Genomic DNA, 20,942 nt, shown 5'->3' on the forward strand with positions numbered 1-20,942 from the left:
ATGATCGAAATAGTTACATTTTTATTAATACTATCTTGAATATTGAAGTACTTGCATAGCCAATCTTTAAAATGCGATCTAAATTATATTTGGTACTACCATAAAGCAAATATTGCTTTGAAAACAGAGTTGGTTCCAATGATTGATGCTTCTAACACATCTTATTTATCTAATGATACATATTAACGAAATTGAACATTTAAACCCCTGCTGACTCAGTTGGAATTCGAAATTGCTTCCAATTAAAATGTTTCGACATCTAACTAAAATCAACATCGGCCCATATATGTCAACTTAATTAATTCCATAACTCTATCCATGTTTGAAAAGTGATTCATGTGAATAGGTGAATCAGTGCAGTTGAATAAAGTGTATGGTGTGCTAGAAGAAAATGTTAGGAGCAAAAGAACAAATTTCTTACCAAATTTAAAAGTATTTTTTTGAAAATATTATATTTATCTGGGGTATATAACAGTCTGTAACTTCCAGAATGATCTGTGAATTCTCTGCTGCTCTCCTTTTCTCATTCTCTCTGTCATACTGACTTTCTAACCCCAGCAATTGCCAGTCATAAACCGTATTCTATGAGTTGTTTTTTACGACAAGCGCGCTTTGAAGGGCATTCTCCATCGTTGACGTTCCGAAACGCTCGTTCTTCACGGGGCGTATACGCAATACGTGAACAATAAAAAAAAAAATTGTGGCTTTGGCTATAGGAAATGTCACGGTGAACAAATTGCAATTATTATCGAACAAAATGCTTTATCTTAGGCTTCAACAAAAATAGAAAAAACTAAATAACGAAAAGAATGTAGCCGCGCAACGCCGACACATGGAATTTCAAAACTAAACCAAAGATAAAATGGCAAAGAATGATGCGAAGCTGTTCGTAAATAAATTAATAAAACCAATCAATGAAAACAACAACAACGAAACGACAAAGAAAACAAATCAATTTGCAAATGAATAAACGAAAGTAGTAACCAAACCGAGCGAAAGAATAGGGGAAATTCCAATAATAATAATAAAATACGATTGCATGACGGTGAAGGCGAAAGTAAAAGCCGCCAAATCCCCCCTCTTCAACCCCCAAAACGTATGAGGAATACCTGAAAATACCCGACAATGTCCAGGTGCGACAACCACAAGTCCCGCCGCCAACAGCTGCCCGTTCCGGCGCCCCTGTCCTCATCCTCCTCGTCCCGCTCGCAAGGACACCACCACCATCCCATCCACCACTCGAGCCACTCGGATCTGGGTGGCAGTGAGTCCTTCCTGCAGTACTGCAGCGACAGCGAGAAGAGGCCACCGCCCATTGTGGTGGTCGTTGGCGATGGGCGGAGCCGGGTCCGCCGGGTGGTGCGAACCGCCACCAGGCACGTCACCGTGGTCAGCCTGTCCACCCGGCACAAGGAGACCCAGACGCACACCTCGCACCATGTGACGGCCGTCAGGTAAGCAAGCGCCACACCGCGATCCCGAGTACCGGATCCAAATACCGATTTCGATCCAGCTGGGCAGGCACTCAGAGAAAATGTGTATGAAAAGGTCTTTCAATATAAAACTCGTAATATAAGTATGTGATATATTATCATATTTCATATTTCAAATATAATTAAAAACTTGTTTTCAAATTGATATATAAAAACTAAACATGGTTTAAAAGAAATCAATATAATATAATAGGAAAACATGAAAAGATATGTGAAAAGGTTTTTTGCAAATACGATTTTCCCCAGGATTCTTAAAAAATGGGAAAATGATATATGGTTATTATATAAAAGTATAATTTAATATAAAAGTTAATTAATGTTTTTGAAATATGGTTGCTAAAATGTAGTTAATAATTTTAAAATTCACAACTTTTGTTAGGAAACCAATACGAACATTTGGAAGATGTAGACTTTTTTTAAATTTTATTATCTTATATTATTTTATTTCATTACTTTAGATATAAATCTCAATTTCTTTCAATTTCTATTAATTATTTTGAGTGCTGTGCTTATCGCACCCATTCTTTATTATCCGTTATCTTTATGGGACCCCGGCATTGTTCTTGGGCTTGCAGCCACTTTATGGGCTGACTGTTCTTGGCCCAGGCAGCGAGTATCGGCCGAGATAAACCTAAACCCCACTCAATTATTTATTAATACGCACGGTATCGGAGTGTACTGTAAATATTTATTGCGGGATGCTCGAGTCTAGGAACTTTATTAAATTCTTTGAAATCAGTTTACCTTTATGAAATGGAATTGGTTTACAAGTGATTCCACTTATAAAATCAAGGGTTATTGGAAAACCTTTAAATTTAATACTTTTATTTATAGTCAGATTGGTTTGAAACTTGGCTAAAAATGATGTGGATTGCATGTGGATGCTAAGATCCGACTTGATCACTTTAACAAACAAAAATTGTTGCATACTGTCAGGCTTAAAATCTCAAGTAAATATGTAAATGTAAAATACATGCAGTCCACAAGTAAAATATATGTAAAAAAAGAAAATCAGTGTTCAACATATTTCTTGGTAATTCCTTTATAATAACCTGTTAAAAACACTTACTTCAAAATTTTTAAAATCAATTCTTCCTGAACCCATCTGTCAATTTCGTATCGCTTGTCTAAATTGTAAAAATTAGCTTGTTGTCACTTGCAACGTTGAGCGAAGAAAAACTCAGTATGGAACCAACTATACTACACAACCTGCAAAAGGTTGAAGAGTTCAAAACCTTCGATCTGAGGTATTTCCTGATTATCTACGCCATCGTTGTCCTGATGGTTCTGGGTGTTCCTTTGGCTTTTCTGCTACAAAACAAGGGATCGCCATTCGAAAGGAATCGTTTTCAACTGGAAGCCAATCGTTTGGAGGAGGATCGACCGAGGGGAGGAGAAGCCCGGCGACGAAACCGGGATTCGAGTGCCTAATAAGCTTTTAATATTGATGTTGATATTCAGGGAAATACATTGAATGCGAGGCAGCGGTCTGTTTGTAGTTTCTCCTAGTCTATTCCCCCCAACCCCAAGTGTCTGGCCCGCTTGTGGCACACTCCATAAGCGCTAAGCCCCCCTTTCAAAATGCACATACAAAAAACCCGAGAAATCTAATGTAAAATCAATAATAATTACGGCGAGTAGGCCATCGGCGGTTGGGTCACGTCAACCGATTTGGACACTTGTTGCATACGAAAACAGGAGGAAGTACGCTGCAGTTTTGGCTCGCGAGCGTCGACGGCCAAGTGTCAGCTGAGATACAAGATACGAGATACTCAGATACACAGATACGCAGATACTTGCCTGTTATTTGGGATGGTCAAACAGACAGACTTGAAAATTTAGCCCCAACATGTGCAATGTGCAACGGCAAACAATTAGGGCGACGTGTGGCAGATGTTTTTCCTTCTCGAAAGCAGGACTCTTAAAAAATCAGAGGGATGCGCGGAGAAGTGGCTACAATAACAGGCCAGTTCCACAGGCAAAACTACCTGCCGTTGTTGTCCTTTCAAAAAATGTAAGAAGGAATATGTATACATGTGGAAGAAACCCATAGAAAGCCAAGCCAGGTGCAGCTGGAAAACTGGCAAAAAGAGTGGAAAAGAGAGATAGACAACAAGGATGCCCCTTTCAATTTTCTGTTTTCATTATCCTTCGGCAATCCTGCTGATCCTGTTTTTGTCCAACTCTCGATAGGTGCAAATATGCAGCTGCCTCGTATTTTGAATGTCGATCTTCTGGTATGGTCCCGCTGTGAAGAGATTTCTAGTAGTCATTCGTATGGCATACGTAAATAATGAATTATCTGGAGTTTTCTAGCAAATCGAATTATGATTTCAGGGCAATCTATCTCGTCTTTTAGCTAAGGGAAAATCAATTAGATCTTAAGGTGGATAGATTAACGGGAGAGTAATGCTCTATGGGGTTCGAAATGATTTTTTAAATCTCTTTTTGAGGCATAACAAATCTGTGAAAATTCCGTAAACAATATATTATGAATAACACTATTACTAAATACTTAGGTTTCAAAAAATTCCTTCTACCATTTTTCTTTCACTGTTTTCATCTGTTGATCTTTCTGCAATCCATCCCTAAAAAAGATGTATCCCAGATATATCACTGCCAAAAATCTCCTTTATTAAGGGTCGAGGGTCTCTGTGTCGATCAATAAGTTTGTCATCGTGGGCTAATCATTTCCTACACTTTCCTTACAACATATGGCAGTGCTTAGTATCTCTATCTTGCTCTACCTGTTCTTCTATCTCTTTTCAGTAATGGATCCTTTTACGCTTAGGATTTCTATATACCTTATCCGCTTTCTTTGTGTTAGGGGTAGTAGATTTGTTCTTTTTTGGGCAACCCGACGAGGGCAAAACAAAACAGATGCATTTTGTGTGGGATTCTCTTTATATATGAGTAGGATGATAACGCACACGCACACAAATTTAATGAGCCATGCGAAACACGTTTTGGGAGGAAGTGAGATGGCTGGAGAGTGAAAGAGAGATGGGGAGAGGGTCCGCCGCCGACGCGCTTGCGCAGTTCAGTTCTTCCTCTACTTCTGTGGATCGTCGATCACCTTGTCGAGCGGTCGTCGAATGCTCGGTTTAGTTCAAACGCGAACATCGCCGGGATCGGACGTTACCCTGGCCAATAATATATACATACCTCTATAAAGTTCTTCCCTTCCGCCGGTTCTTAGTGCTTCCTCTTACCGCCCAACATTTAATTTGAATATCATTGTAAAGCGATCGCGAGCCGCGTATTAATTAACGATCTAGCGGCGATCTTGTGATTCTCCCATTCTATAACTGTGCTCCAATGTGTCTCTGAAAGACCACACCACCACCGCCTAGTGCATAAATCTTGAGCGTTTTGTGATATTTTCTTCAACATGATCATTTGCATATCGGGTTTTATAATTGGCGAAAGGTAGGAACCCATGGTCTGACCCAGAAAACGAAAGTTCTCTTATCTGCTTGTTTAGATAAACAAAAAACAAGGCTTGGTATTGATATCAGAATTGGAAATTCCGAAGTAAAGCCATTGTTTATATGGAATTTAGGCGTCCTGGATTACCTACTTTAAATTATGATAATGTGCATGTGTCATAAGAACGATTTTAATAAATTGTATACCTTTTCTATATCGATATGTATATACACTAAGTTAAATACCAATCATTGTTAATTTAAGAGGGAACTCTTGTGTTTCAAAAGTTTGATTATCAATAGATAGTATATAGTATAGATAGTGTTACGAGTGTAGGAAACAAGTGCTTCAGCCATATAATAGCCTCTTTAGAAATTGTGATAGTAACAGCTTATTAACCAGACCCCTTTTTCCTTCCACTTGCAGCTTTCCCCAGAAGAGCCTGGAGCGGAGCGGTTCCACCCAGTATGAACTGGCTGGAGCGCAACAGCCGGGATCAGCCAACGCCTCCTCCTGCACAGATGGTGGCAGTGTCGGCGGCTATGTCTACCTGCAGAATCACTATGCCCCCGGCGCCCACAGCTCCTCAGCCGCCATCAACTATCCTGCGCAACAGCATCCCCAGATGGTCTACCAAATCCAGCAGTATCCCACGTGCCATCAGCAGCAGCAACAACAGCACCTCCAGCAACACCAGCAGCACTTGCACCAGACCAACGCAGGTCACTACATGCAGGTCACGGCGACGGGTGGTGCTGGTGGTGGTGGTCAATATCATCACCATCACATGCTGCACGGCCACGGGCATCATGCCCATCATCATGGTCATGGCGGCGCAGTGGTCATTGCCGGCAGTGGAGTGGGCACCGGAATGGGATCCGGAGCCACCAGTGTGATCATGCAGCACCAGCAGCAACAGCAGCAGCAACAGAATATGCACAAGAAGAACTCCATCCGGAATGGCGGAGATGTCCTCAAGCGAACGCGAGCTCAGTCAGCGTAAGTGTTTGTCCTGGGGGATGTTGACCTTATGTAGATTTGGGGGAGTGATCGGGGAATTATGTTCAGTCATAAGTGTATATTTGATTGGGGGCGCAAAGGAAGATTTCCGGGAAGCATTCGTTATCAAAATGTATTATTTCGAGGGAGGGTTCTATCAAATTATGCACTTTAGAAGGAGATTATGGAAAAAATCCCCACAACAAACTAATGAAAAACAGATGGATTCGAAATTGTTATTAGATGATCAGCCCTAAGTTGGTAAATACATTTTTAATTAAAGATCATTTTTGAAAAGCGAATTCATATATTTTTTACTCATTTATTGCATATATTGAGTAATATTTTTCTAGAAAGAGTCTCAAAAAATGGATTAGCTACTTCAATTCAATTTATATTATCAGATATAACCAGTAATCAGTTCATATCTCTGTCTAAAAAAAATCAGCAATAAATTATTCATGGTCTGAGCTCATTCACAGTCTGTTTTTTTATCAGCTGTAGAAGAATTCTTCTGATTAAAAATGTATTATCTAGAACACAAACAAAAAACGAACGGCAATTCTCAGTGATGTTTTTTGCGTTTTATTTTTCTTAACATTAAACCTTATAGTGATATGCCTTTTTAAAGTGACAATTTTGGGTGAACTTTAATTGCCTACTTAAAGCATTTCACCATCTTTTGTGTAAACAATCCATCACGCTGAAGGATAGCAACAGAAGCTCATCGCTTATCTAACTAGTTATCTGTAAAAGTAAAAGTGTGCCTGGTGGGATTGACCATTCGTCAGCCAAATGAGTTCGGACTTTGTCCGCTTGTTGAGGACTTGAAAAATCATCATCCAGCAGGGGTGTGGATATACAGGTGATATCTTAGATTAGACAACGTCTTGAGATAGCGACGTTCAGGTAAATATTGGTCCTACTGCGGTATATCATCTGTTGTGCTGGTAAATATAATTCAAATGGGGGGCTATTAAGCAGCAGAACCAGAACAGTAACTCTATATAGGGCCATGCGCTGACTAATTTCAACTGTCTGAAGATGGAGTATCGATCGAAATAAACGATTGCTTGTGGCGCGAGGCACACAACAATAAGCAATAATATTGCCGCCCCTCGAGAGGCGAATGTTAATCAGGTCGATAGCCCAGAGGGGCGACAGTGACGACGCCAGAGAATTGTATTTCAAAGATACACTCGTGCGCTATCTTATCGGGGCAGGGGCAAAACATTCGGTCTCTGGCGTAGACTTTTGTCAGTCATTTGCAAATTTCCAGCCAACCAAGCAGAGCGCACACTTACCATTCCACCAAACCGGATAACTCAAGATACTTATATCGGATATATCTTTTTCCTCCATCATCTCTTAGCTACGAACTCTCACAAGATCTGCTGGAGAAACAGATCGAGCTGCTGGAGCGCAAGTACGGCGGAGTTCGAGCCCGTAACGCAGCGGTCACAATTCAGCGGGCCTTCCGTCACTACATGATGGTCAAGAAGTTTGCCTCGATCACGGCCATGGCCAAGGCCGAGAAGCGTCTGAGTCGACGGATGGTGGTGACGGCCAGTAGCCTGGGATTGGCGGAGGAGGGTGCCTCCTCCTCGTCGGCCTATGGAAGTGCCAACGAATCTCAGCTCACCGAGCAGCAGCAGCAACAATTGGCGGCACAGCAGCAGCAGCAACAACAGCAGCAGCAGCCACGTGTCACCATCATGGCGGGTCCGGCGGGAGCAGCTTCTCCGGGTCTATCCCGGACTCCTCCCACACGATCGCTTTCCATGCGGGAGCGACGTCAGCTGGACTGCAGTCCCATACCGCGTAGTCAGTCAGGTGAGTTGTAAAGATAACGTATGTCTGCCACCGGATGTCAAATAGTGTGACGAATATTGCATCGGCTAAGGGTGTTTTTAGAAAGATAAGCACTTAAATTCCTAGTTTAATTGTTTTATTAGTTCGGGCAGTAAAGATTAAAACTCCTAGACTAGCTTAACTAACTCATGGATTATAAGCAGTCTTATTTATATGAAATGAGAGCAAGCGCGTGCCTTTAAAATATATTCATTATGATTCATATGATTATCATATGATTCCCTTAATTTTAAAGTGGGGGTGAACCCATGTTCTTAAAAATTCCACGAATTAACTTTATGTTATTGGTTTACTTTATCTGTTTGGGCTGATCCCTTTGGTGACTTTTTCAAGTAAATATGAGTTTAATGATCTCAGGAAAGGCCCAAGGTTAATTTGAAATGTAAAAGTAAACAAGGCCATTTTGCGAATATTATTTATTTAAGTAATAAACAAAAAAACTTTATAATATATACGTATGTTTGGTTTCTTTCTTAATTTTATCATTTACCAGACAAACAAAATTTGCGTCTCAAGTTTGTTTTATCAAACAACACCAGATATGTTAGGCTTCAAAAAGGGGTCTTTGATCTCTTATCAATAAATGTTTTGGTCTTATCAAAGTAATAAAAATGTACCCGTTCTGTATGTCAATTAGAAAATTAAAATCACTATTATCCTGAATGGCAAACAACTCCAATTACTTTTTTAGAATTTTTCACTAACCTATTATTTATTTACAGGAGCCTCTCCCGCCTCCATATCCAGCTCGACCGTCAGCACATCCGCTCTGGCCTCCCATCCGCATGTGAATCTTCTGCACGCTGCCGAGCCGCATTACTATAATGCCCAGGCACTGCCCACGGCGGCGGCTTACTACACTAGTTACCACGGATCACCGCACGATTTGAGCTATGCCAGTTCGGCGGACACCTCGCTGAATGCCTCGTGGGTGAATACCAGCGGCCACTCCCCGCACACGCCCTACTACTCGGCGGCCCAAATCTATATGCGACCCAAAGGTGGCAGCACCACTCCCACGCCCAGTTGCAGTGGCAGCACAGGCAGCGGGAGCGGTGGCAGCGGCAGTGGCAGCAGCAAGAAGGTGCCGCCAGAGGTGCCCAAACGCACTAGCTCCATCACGGCCCAGCAGCAGACACAGCTTTTGTTGCTGCAACGCCAGACGCCGCCACCTCCTTCCCTGCTGAGGACCAATGGCCTGTGCAAGACCGCCGAGAACGGCAGCCTAACCTCCGTGCAGAGTTCCGGATCGGATTCGAGTGTGACCTCGGCGGAACGTAACCTCAACAGCGATTTGGGTTCGGATCGCAGCAACTCACCACACACCTGGAAGCGGGGAACAGCGCTTAATAGCTCCCAGCAGTTCTCCACGCACTCGGCGGATTCAGCGGGTGCGGTTTCAGGCGGCATTGGAGTGGCAGGAGGAGCCGGCGTCTATGCCGCACAAATGCAGGCTGCCGTTGCAGCAGCCACGGCGGCAGGAGGACTACCCCCAGCCGATGACCATGCCATCTCCTCGCACACGAGCGCCGCTCAGTATGAGCAGCATGAGCAGCAGCAACACGAACAGCAGCAATTGCAGGCGGCTGCGTCTGCTGCCGGAGTGGCACAGAACTACAAGATGTCGGAGACGATACGCAAGCGGCAGTATCGCGTTGGACTCAATCTGTTCAACAAGAAGCCGGAGAAGGGCATCACCTATCTGATCAGGCGAGGCTTCCTCGAGAATACACCACAGGGCGTGGCGCGATTCCTCATCACCCGCAAAGGCTTGTCCCGGCAAATGATCGGCGAGTATCTGGGCAATCTGCAGAACCAGTTCAACATGGCCGTGCTCAGTTGCTTTGCCATGGAGTTGGATCTGTCCGGTCGCCAGGTGGATGTGGCCTTGCGAAAGTTCCAAGCCTACTTCCGCATGCCTGGAGAGGCACAAAAGATTGAGCGCCTGATGGAGATCTTCTCGCAGCGCTACTGTGAATGCAATGCGGACATCGTGGGGCGACTAAGATCATCTGATACGGTAGGTTAATCAGTTTATTATCTTCGAGTTCCTCCCTAATCTTTCTTGCCTTACTTACAGATCTTCGTCCTGGCCTTTGCCATCATCATGCTGAACACGGATCTGCACACGCCCAATCTCAAACCAGAACGTCGCATGCGCGTCGAGGACTTTATCAAGAACTTGCGGGGCATTGACGACTGTCATGACATCGACAAGGACATGCTGATGGGCATTTACGATCGCGTCAAGTCCGACGAATTTAAACCCGGCAGCGACCATGTAACCCAGGTCATGAAGGTCCAAGCCACAATTGTGGGCAAGAAACCCAACTTAGCGCTACCACATCGCCGCCTCGTCTGCTATTGCCGGCTATACGAGATACCCGATGTGAACAAGAAGGAACGACCTGGTGTGCATCAGCGCGAGGTGTTCCTGTTCAACGATCTGCTGGTCATTACCAAAATCTTTAGCAAAAAGAAGACCTCCGTGACGTACACATTCCGCAACAGTTTTCCGCTGTGCGGCACCGTTGTCACCCTGCTGGACATGCCCAACTATCCGTTCTGCATTCAGCTCTCCCAGAAGGTGGACGGCAAGATCTTGATCACCTTCAATGCCCGCAACGAACACGATCGCTGCAAGTTTGCCGAGGATCTCAAGGAGTCCATTAGCGAGATGGACGAAATGGAGTCGCTGCGCATTGAGGCCGAGCTGGAGCGCCAGAAGTCGGCGCGCAATCGGGCACCTGGCAATGCAGAGAATCGTGACAGTGGCGTGGCCGATGTGGAGGTCTGCCCGTGTCCCTATCAGCCAGGATCCCAGGCGGCTGGCGAGCAGGCTCCCAATTCCGCTGACTCCTCGCAACAGCTAAAGCGCAGTGCGCTTAGCAACAGCCTTCTCGACATGCATGAGCAATGTGAGTTCACCTCATACTTAAATTGCTAAATAAAATATTTTGTTAAATAGAACAGCATGTTTAATTTATTATTTATAATTACTTTTGATAGACCTTACTGACTCCATCTTGTATCCCCTTCCAGTTGGCAATGAGAAACCTCAGCGACGAGGCAGCGTTGGCTCCCTGGACAGCGGCATGAGCATTTCGTTCCAGTCCACCACCAACTCCAGCGCCTCGAGGGAAAATGCCGCTGCAATTGCGGCCGCAGCCAATGCAGCGGCTGCAGCCAAGATGCGATTTAACATGCAGCCAACGGCGGCGATCGCCACGCCCAGCAATGTGTATGCAGCTCCGGGAATGCAGGCATATACCCATGCCAACTTTGTTCAGCAATCGCAGGCCGCTTACATTATGCAGCAGCAGCAAATGCTCCAGCAGCAGGCACAAATGCAAGCTCAGGCACAGGCACATGCCCAGGCTCAAGCCCAAGCTCAGGCCCAAGCTCAAGCCCAGGCTCAGGCGCAGCCACTTACTGGCCGAATACCGGGACGCGAGCGAAAGGCTTCGCGAACGGATGAGAACGGACGGTCGACGGAGGTCTAAGTCATCTATTGTACATTTTAGTTATTGAGCAAAGCGATAATTATTAAATCTATATAGCATATAGAATGAAATATCTGTATAATCCGAATCGAAACGAACCGAACGCCATTTTCTTCAACACCTAACCCACACACAGCTTACGAGTATATAGTGAATTTTTAAATGTTCCTTCGTTCTCTGCTAATATTAATGTATATAAATTAAACTTTTGCCTGTTTCACACTATCTACACACTAAAACTAAGTTTCTAAAACTAATTGTATATACAACCGCATAATATAATACACCCACGATCTATGATAACTATTCTCTAAATATGCATATGTATCAATTGTATAATTCTAATCTTTGTCCAGACTCTTGAAAACACCAATTTTTTTCCTGGGCAACTTCTAAGCCCATCCCCTTTTCGATCTAATCCTTTACGAATTACAAAAGCGATTTATGAGTGTAGTTTTATTAGCATAGGTGTTATTACACCTTCCCCACGTTAAGTGCGCGCTATGTATATTATATATTTTCTTTACCCGACATTATGTTTGTGTAACTAAAAATGAAGTTCGTGTATACCGCGTGTGTGTGTATATACCCTGAATATTAATTTAAAAGCAATTAGCTATAATTATTCATATTTATAGAGCCAAAACTACCCAAAACCTAAAATATTAAATACGAGTATAACAAACACGAAGTATATGAAAACAAAACAATATGTATATGAAAAAGCAAAAGACTTAAAAATTTCAATAAATGAAAGGAAATAATACCAATGATCAGTTGATCGCATTTACTTATTTGGTGGGATATTTTAGGGACTCTTTCATTTTTATGATGTTTGACCTTTCAAAAGGATCCCTTTTCCCCAACAAAATACATTTGTGGTCATTCGTTTATATCGTTTTTATTAGTGATTCAACTTATTTTGTATTATTGCTGACTTTACTAATTAAGGCCTTGTACAAAATTATTGTATTTCTGTTTAAGTGCTAAATTCTATGATCGTAGTACATCTCTGTTACGGTTCGTGTCTGTATAGATAGGATTGCATTTTGGGCGTTGTTAGTATAAAAAAATTATTTTGAATAATGTACACAAAAGTAAGGATAACACATAGTATTTTGTTGTGGATTTTTACATAAATCGGATTGCTTAAACAGAAGTCGCTTGGCGATGTCTCTGTGGTAGAAAGCGAAATACGAACTGGCATATGAAATAATAAGCATTAAAATTAATCTAAACGTATTTTGGCACTGTAAATAAAAGTTTGCTTCCGATAAAACCCTAAAGAAAATACATACAAATTGCTGCTATCGAATGGGGAAATCAAATTGTAATAAATTACACACAAGAGTTGCTTGCCAAATGCGTAGAGTAGATAACTCCTATCTAGACCCTATGGTATTTTTCGTTTGATTAAACTAAGAGGCCAAGACTCTCCGGTATACCCACAGCGATGATCTCTGTTGGGGCGGAGGTGATGCCTTTATATGGATTAGGTACCTGGTCCTTGGATTAGACCATGCCAAAATCGGTGCAAACGGATGCAGTTGGTCCTGCCGCCGCGGGCTGGTTGTTCTGCTGCTTCTCCTGCGCATTGTTGACCGCTGCCGCTGCCGCCGCCGCTGCTGCCATGTTAAGTTCCACCAGGGTATCAATGCTGTTGAGGCTCACACCCTGGAGAATCTTTCTCGCCGCCAGGGATGTAAAGTTGAAGGACAGGTCGGTCAGACTGGGAAAGTTATACAACTCCTCGCCGCCATTGGCCAAAACGTTGCCCATTCCCTGCTCCAAGGATTCCTTGGTCAAGCTGAGACGCCTATCGATGGCTTCCTTATCAATGGACTTATCATTGGTCAAATCCTTCAGAGCCAAATTGGGCTCACTACCCAGGGGATTGCTGGACTTGTGGAGCAAGTGGGCCAGTGCCAGTTCATCACCATTCATGGAGCACTTCACTGACTCATAGCACAGATTCTTGAGGTCCGTGCTGCTGTTCATCATCATGTTATTGCTCTGCGAGGCACCCACATCCTTGGAACTCTTCTCGTAGAAATGCAGGTTGCCCACCGAGCCGGCAATCTCAAAATCCTGCTTGGCCAGCGCCGCCAGTTTGAGAGGAGCATCTGCACTTGGTGAATTTGGCTGGGACTCGTTCTTCAGCACATTGTTCTTGTAGGCAATGCCATTGGCCAACTGGAGGCACAGTTTCCGGCTGTTGTTCATGGTGGCATCGTTATTTGTATTCTTCGCATACTTTCCGCCATCATAAATTGGAGTTTCAGCTTCGACGGCACATGTGTTCTCCGGGGAACTCTCGCTGATGAAGGATATGGAGTCGCAGGTCTCGGAATTTGCCTCCGTTTCGCTGAGTGGCTGCTCGGAAACAGTTTCCGGCTTGACGGGAGTCGACGTGGCCATGGGAGCAGCTGAAGTCTGCTTGGACAAGGTTTTCTTGATAATCTCGCCCCGCTCATTGGTCATTGTTTCATTGTTGATGATGAACACATTAGAGTTCTCGAGCATCTTGCCATTCTCCAGGGTTATAACACTCCTTACGGGTGAGTTTTGCACAAAGATCTTGGTGCTGGGGATACTTTGATTCCCATTCGAGGTGGTCACCTGCAGGGTGATGGAGTTATTGCTGCTGGAGGTGGGCACACCATTACTTCCGCCCGCGGGATAGATCATCTCCTCCAGAATGCGATTGGGCGTGCTGGCTCTCTGACGTTGTGCCTGTGCCTCGGCTACGCGTGCCCTCATGGCCTGATGACGTGGTGTCCCCCGAGGGGAACCATTTAGCAGGAGGATCGAACGAGAACTCCCACCATTACTGCTCGTAGATGGCGCTATCACTGCCGTATTGGTGGAGCACTGCGAGTCCAGACTAGAGTGGCCGCTGGTCTTTTGGCTAAAGGACACCTTGCCGCTGTCGATGCTCGATGGACCGCTGGCGAGCATCGAGGTGGTCTTGCAGGACTCCAGGCTCGAGGGACCACTGCTCTGCAGGCTGCTCCGGTAGGTGGCCTTGTTATCCTGACAACTGTTGATGATCAGTCCGTCCGTGTGGCGCTTGGCCGACGTCGCTTTCAGCGTGGCGGATCGCGATGGCGAGCTCTCGAAGATGTGCTTCCCGATCACCGACTTCTGTGCCGTCTTTGGCGGCGTTGGCGTCACCGATCCTCCGTGACCATGACTCAAGCGGGACGAGTGATTCGTCTTGGCCGTGGTGGCCGGTATCGACTGCGTGGATCGAGGTAGCGAACTGCTGCAGTACACCGGCGATCGGCGGCGGATGGGCGAGCAGTCCCTGGAGGAAATCAGAAACGTCGACTCGCTGGACATGTGGCGTCGATGGCGACGGGGCAACGTCGAGGAGCGCTGGCTCAGCTCCGAGCCGTCGTAGAACGTCGAGTTGGACAGCGTGTGGGCCACGGGCAAGTCCTGTGAAGAAAGAGTCAATGAAACGAGAGTTAGTTATAAAGATTGTAGGTTCATTTGTTTATATGTTATTATTGGTGCTACCCCCATCCGACGAGTTCATGCCGGTAAAATGTTAAACCGTAAGTTGAAGTAAACTGCTTACGTGCTCGGCCGTTTGGGTGCCCACGCTGTGGAGGTGAACGGCTCTGGTGTTGAACCACTCGGCTGGAGGGAATTGGGCCGAATAGGTTTCAATTTGTCGCTGCTTGGCTCGACCGCTGCGTCGGAACAGGCGTGAGAGCAAAGATCCTTTTTCTAATATGGGGAAAATACTTCTATCAGAAAAGTTACTGTGTATATTAAAGATTTGTACTTACTGGGTGATGACGAATCTGTGCTTTGGTATTCCGAACTGCTGCTGTCCGTGGTATTGAGCGTTTGGGCGTAGGTCTTGGACAGACTTCGCGTGGAGGCGCAGCGTTGCAGGCGCTTCGACGAGCCAAAGAGCCGCAAACTGTGCCGGCGTTCCAAGCTGCGCGGCGTCGGAAACGATGCACTGCGTCGCTTCGCCGCCCTTGGATAGATGATCTTGTCATTGGGATTGCCTGTTGGGTATTTATGGATCGATTGCAGATAGCATTGATTGATTTAATTGAGATGCTGCACTCACCGCCGCAGATCACATCCGCCAGATTCGTTTGGATGCACTGGTGGGTGAGGTCGCCGTCCCGCTCCGTTGAGATTTCGCCGTATAGCGAGTGAAGAGCCTCGGAATTGGACATCAGCATGGTGCGAGCCTCCTGGGGAACCACATCGTCGCCATGCTGCTGCTCCTCCTCCGCCAAATGACCATAGGCCAGGCTTCCATTCAGCTGGTGGTGATTGCTGCGCGGCCTCGATCGACTGCGTCGCCGCCTGGAGAAGATAATGAGTAAGTTGACCTTGCAGAGGATTTTTACATTTTTTATAGAATTCTTAATGTTCAAGATAGCCCTATATGGCTATTATAAAAGATCTTTAGCATATTTTTGTATTAACCCTTATAAAAATTCGATCTATAGATAAACTCACTCTGGCGTGAAGATAAAGTATCCCTTGGAGGTCTGGTAGATCTTCTGCTCCTGCATCAGCTGGGCGAGGGAGTCGTAGATGACCTCGGTGGCGGGCGTGGTCATGTGGGGGAAGCGGGCGCCCAGCTTGCCGCGCACATGCTCAATGGTGGCCGACTGGCCCTCGGCGGTGAGGTCCATGATCACATCGCACAGTGCCTCTGGAAGCGGCGTGAACTGCCCCTGAACCGTTGGCGTCACAATGCAATCGTCAATGTCACCTGGAAAATGTCAAGGGGAGGGAAAATGGTGTGGTCAGAAAAAAAAGTAAATGAAAACAAGACAACATGTGCAACTGGCCCGCATATATGGCTAATCACTGGACGGACGACTGCCCCATTTGGTCACCTAAACTTGCTCGCATTTTTTCCAACGAACTCGACTTTTCGCTGGCATTTTGGGTGGCCACCTGGGAGACTTGCCTTGGCTCGCTTGGCATTTTGGCCACGTTCGAGTGACGGGGTAATTAAACTGACCGAATTGAGTTTGGCTTTTTAGTTTGACCTCTCTGTTGCCCGGAGGTCAAGCGGAGTCTGCTGGATTATGCATGAGATGACTGTTGAAGCAATGGGTTCCAAAATGAAAATTTAAGAAATATTAAATCACTACGCAATCTAAGCTTTGCACTAAGGATTTATATTATATCTGAATTTTTTTTTAGAAAATTAATTATTTAACGAAATGAGGTTTTTTGATTTGATTTTGAGATTATTTAAGTTACATTTGTTATGCATCAATCAATATATATCAATCACATTTAAAATCCTTATTTAATAGGCCAACTGTGAAGACTATTTTGGTTCAAACTAAACCTCTAGTAATGACCCAAGCTGACAACATTTTTCTCCCTGTAATTGCAGCATCATCTGCTGGCATCACCTTATATGGCGAGTCGCATCGTTCACGCGGCGTATACTTAATTAAAACACGCTCCCATCGGCCAGAAAAATCAAAACAAAGCGAAGAGCGCTGCACACCTTGATGGCGTTTTATTATTTTTACCTGCTGGTGCCGCATCGTGCCCGTAAATTAAATGCGCCTCCACGAACGCTTCCTACTTGCAACTTAACCTCTAAAAAAGTGGCAAAAAACCAACGACAAGCAACGCCCCCGAGGCAAGTGTCTAGTGGCATGCCTCAAAATTGCAATAATAAAACAGAGGGGCCGACAGAGACGGAGACAATGACATAAGACAGAGAGGGCTGGAGGTGTGCGAAGACTGTAAAATCAGACCAAGTGTGTGACGACCTCCGTTTTGGCCGGGCCAAGATATATGCAGGCAGAGGCACGGGCACAGGCACTGGCAAGCCTCTCGGCTACAAACGTCCTTGCGGCAGTTGCATAATCAATTTTTCAAGTTTTCACTTTCCGCTGCAGCCTGCGGCTGTAAAATTACACAGCGAATAATGTCACCTACATGTATATGTAGGATAATAGGTTTGTTGTTTCAGCAAAGTTTTATTTTGCAGGATACGTATAATAATATATCAAACCAAATATTCCATAAGTTATTTATTTGGCCTTGCAGAAAACTAGGGTAAAGTTAAATAGATTCTATAGTCATTTTCATTTTTATATTCAGACATGATGTCGAACCTTAAGGACCAAATTAAATAACCCATTATGTGGGCATGTGCTCCCTTTATAATAAACATCTGTAACTTCCTAACAAGCGATTTTTATAGTTTATGTTTTTGGTTAAGACTCAAATTTGTAATATCTAGAAATCCTATAAATGTTTTTGTAACATTTATTATTTATATTAGATGATATGGGAGTGTGGACTATACTGTATTGTTCACAGATTTATAGATACTGGCTGTTTAAGATCGGTATATTTAAGTTAGAGAAAATGTTCTCAATTCCTGGCAACGTTTTAGAAACATTTATATTTTATGGATAAAGACGTGTAAGATACTTATCGATACTGGTATTCTTAAATCGGTATGTTTAAGTTAGAGAAAAAGTTCTGAAGTCTTAAATCGTTATATTAAAGTTAAGAAAACAGCTATAATTGTCTCAATACCTTTTAGCTCTTCAAGCCTCCCTTTACTGCAACTTCAACATATTTTTCTCAGTGCACCAATACCCGGCAGCAATTTGCGCCATCAGCCAAAGACAAAATAAAATGCCATGTGGGATGCTCCGTCGTCAAGGACAATTAGCGGCAATAACCAACGCAGCTTGCAGTTGGTTTTCCTCTTTTTTTTTATGTGAGTTAGCAGCTTGCTGTTTTGAGTTTGCAGTTGTGGGGAAGTTGGCAGTTGGTAAACTGTCTTGCAGAAAACAGTCGCCAGAAATCCGCCTTTCCCTCTCCTCGCACTTTCACATTGCAAATTCGCTAAGCGATTAATCTTTGGGCCGCATTTGTGTGTGGCGTCACTTGGAGCTGCACTCAATCTCCATCTCGCCGAGGCCCAAGAGCATTTGTTGTCCGCCAGTTACATGGATGCCAGGCTGCACTACTCCCTTCTTGGCCCCAAGTTAGGATCGCTTCGGTTCGGTTCGGCGATTTATTTGCCAGCGCTTATCATCTGGCACACTCGCCTCTTTATTATACATTTGCCATTTGATTTCGCCACTCCGCAATTTGCCATTCGGCGCTGTTTGGCAGCAACGCCCTGATCATAAATTTGCCAGTGCAGTAGCCAAATTGGGGCTAGATAAACAAATATGAGAGATGGTTGGGCAAACACAAGTCATATATCTACGTATATGGTAACTCTTGCGGCCACCAGATGCTGCGAGTCATCTGAAATGTTTTTGGCGGCCCGAGGGGGCAGAGTTCGAAATGCCATTTGGCACTGGGCGCAGTTAGTTACATATTCGAAGGCTATGGCTATGGGAAGGTCAGGGCTTTAAAATGAAATTTAATATCGGCAAAAGGCCATAAATGGGAAAGTCAAACTAATAAAAATGAGGCGAAGAAATGTTTTGTGTAATTTAAATACTTTTTCAAACTGTTGTGAATTTATAGCTCTGGGGATTACTTAAGTATCTAACGGCCCACGTTTACTTAAGAAAACATTTTTATGGCTCCATATAAAAATTTTAATATTAAATCATTTAAGCTGCTTTTTACTAATTAGGTTCATTAAAAAATGGTTGTATTTTGTTAATTGCTGTACCTAATTATACCTTCTTATCTTTTTGATCTGCTTGTAAGTATATGAGAGCAATTTAGTTGAACAAATTAATGGCTTCATGATCTAACACATGTAATTTCTAAGTGTCTTAATAATTTATAATCTTTAGGACTTTTTTTTTAGTTAAGTCAAAATATAAAAAAAAGAAAAAAATTATATTGGTCTTTATGCGGTGTTGAATTATTCTAAGAAAACTTTAAAAGCTTTAAAATGCTTTGAATATATGGACTTTAAAATTAACTAATATCCTAGTGTAAGCATTTTTTTTTAAGTTTTTGTGTGGATCATGTATCCAAATATCATATTAAATAAGAATGAACGTGTTTTCTCGTACTGCTATGAATTAATTATGAAAAGAAGTCTATTTACTTATCCCCCTAAAGATGCCATTACATTTCCAGCAGATTTTTCTTAGCTGCCTCGAATTTTCTTATTTCCCCCACAGCAGTTGCAGTTCCACAAAACCAGCATAAAAGATGTTGCATATTAATGAACTCACACCACACGCTGCCTACATCGAAAAACCTGGCCAAGATCAAGGCTTTTGAGGCAATATTGGCTCCCCTGAAAATCCAACTGCCCCTCGAGCACGCGCAACCCACTTTCGTTGGATGGTTCGGTGGATAGTATACTACGTAGGTATATACGAGTATATAGTATCCTCCGATGGGGGAGTGTTGTTCGCAATTTGTTCGGCTTATCCGTGGGCTGGATATTAGCCGGCAGGCGTTGCCACCCCGTTGCAATTAAAATTAATAAACGAATCGAAAGGCAAACTCGTGACGCCCCCGCAAAAAAAAAAAGAAGAAAAACAAAACCAGCGACACTGGCACTATCAATTGGCATTTCAGTTTGATTTCCAAATGCATTTCTCCACCGCCGACTGAGTTCGAATATATCGCCGGGGATTTCGGTGTTTATCGTTTAAGGAAGTGTTAATTTATTTGCTCCTCTCTTTCAGTCGCTGCCCAGCGGCCAGAAAAAAAACATAAAAAACAAAATGAAAACAAAGCTGGTTGGGAGGGGGAAAAATAGTAATAAATTGCCATCGATAGCCAAAAATTATTGATTATTTCGAAATGGACAGCGTTAAAAGTTTATGATGCTGCCGTGGCATCGCTGGCGGTTATGAGATCAAACACAAAATACGACCCCCCTTCGCATAAGCGAAAATGTGCCAACAACACGATAGGCGCACAAGATTTCCTCTTTATTTTTAACGTTTTTTTCTTTTTCTAATAATAAGAGACAGCCACGAAGGAAAAAAAATCATACATCAAGATTATTGTTACTCGCGGCAATTGCATCACAGTAATGGCCAACGAAGAAAAAAAAAATAAAAACAAAGCAGCTGAAGACAAAAAAAAAAAAAACAAAAAATGGAAATCGCAAGAAACATTTTTCATTTGCATAAAAATTCATGGCAACTACAAGCGCTAAAAATGTTTGCCGCATGTTTGAGCCCCATGGGGTGGAGGGGGGGTTAAAGGGGGCAAGGGGGCCAAGGGGGTGGGCCTGCCTTCAGTGGGAGGCTGTGGAAAACAACCTTCAAGCTACAAAACACTTGACTCCGAAAGCCAAAGCAACAATCCGGGATCCAAAAAAATGTAGACTCAGTCGCGTTGACGGCGCTTTGGTTTGATTGAACACAAGGATATGTGTCCGCCGGCTAAAATAGCAGCCACAAAACTAGCAATAAACTTAAAAAACAAAAAATAAAAAAATAGAAAAAACTAGAAAAAATAAAGCAACAATAACATAAGCCTGGGCAACAACAATTGCAACTGTGGCCACAATTTGGAACCAAAACGCAACACTTTCACTCTACTTAAGACGGATGAAGCTGCGGCAAAAAGGAGGCGGCTCCAGGAGGCGGAAAAGGTGGGGAAAACTAGAGGGGGAAAAGGGGTGGAAAAAGCAGGGGGAGGGGGGATGGACGGCAGGTTGCCTTTGAGACACCATCTATAAAGC

General features: G+C 43.8%; 3 protein-coding genes across 8 annotated transcripts in view; 2 read left to right on the forward strand and 1 right to left on the reverse strand.

Annotated features, from left to right (window-relative positions):
* The window catches only part of siz (Brefeldin-resistant Arf-GEF family protein schizo), a 43,081-nt gene extending 31,012 nt beyond the window's left edge, over positions 1 to 12,069 (forward strand). For 2 of the 6 annotated variants that reach the window (XM_036815140.3, XM_065864578.2), the window contains exons 2-7: positions 772 to 1,454; positions 5,349 to 5,921; positions 7,294 to 7,754; positions 8,516 to 9,813; positions 9,874 to 10,711; positions 10,836 to 12,069. In XM_036815140.3, coding sequence (XP_036671035.2) covers positions 1,126 to 1,454; positions 5,349 to 5,921; positions 7,294 to 7,754; positions 8,516 to 9,813; positions 9,874 to 10,711; positions 10,836 to 11,296 — 3,960 coding nt within the window. In that variant the 5' untranslated portion in view covers positions 772 to 1,125 and the 3' untranslated portion in view covers positions 11,297 to 12,069. Of the gene's footprint in view, positions 1 to 545; positions 1,455 to 4,869; positions 4,923 to 5,348; positions 5,922 to 7,293; positions 7,755 to 8,515; positions 9,814 to 9,873; positions 10,712 to 10,835 lie in introns of those variants that run through there. The other 4 variants (XM_036815139.3, XM_036815142.3, XM_036815141.3 and 1 more) reach the window with 3 other exon arrangements.
* On the forward strand, positions 2,583 to 2,977 carry LOC108006250 (uncharacterized). The gene has a single exon (XM_017069701.4). It carries the CDS (start codon positions 2,679 to 2,681, stop codon positions 2,922 to 2,924), a length of 246 nt encoding a protein of 81 aa, XP_016925190.2. The 5' UTR covers positions 2,583 to 2,678; the 3' UTR covers positions 2,925 to 2,977.
* A 112-nt stretch (positions 12,070 to 12,181) lies between the features above and the next one.
* Positions 12,182 to 20,942, reverse strand: part of ko (Stork-head domain-containing protein knockout) — a 62,685-nt gene continuing 53,924 nt past the window's right edge. The window contains exons 5-9 of the mRNA XM_036815144.3: positions 15,788 to 16,046; positions 15,387 to 15,631; positions 15,094 to 15,321; positions 14,880 to 15,031; positions 12,182 to 14,737 (exon numbers count right to left, since the gene is read on the reverse strand). Coding sequence (XP_036671039.2) covers positions 12,809 to 14,737; positions 14,880 to 15,031; positions 15,094 to 15,321; positions 15,387 to 15,631; positions 15,788 to 16,046 — 2,813 coding nt within the window. The 3' untranslated portion in view covers positions 12,182 to 12,808. The remainder of the gene's footprint in view (positions 14,738 to 14,879; positions 15,032 to 15,093; positions 15,322 to 15,386; positions 15,632 to 15,787; positions 16,047 to 20,942) is intronic.

The sequence above is a fragment of the Drosophila suzukii genome, chromosome 3, assembly GCF_043229965.1.
Source record: "Drosophila suzukii chromosome 3, CBGP_Dsuzu_IsoJpt1.0, whole genome shotgun sequence".
Taxonomy (NCBI): Eukaryota; Metazoa; Arthropoda; class Insecta; order Diptera; family Drosophilidae; genus Drosophila; species Drosophila suzukii.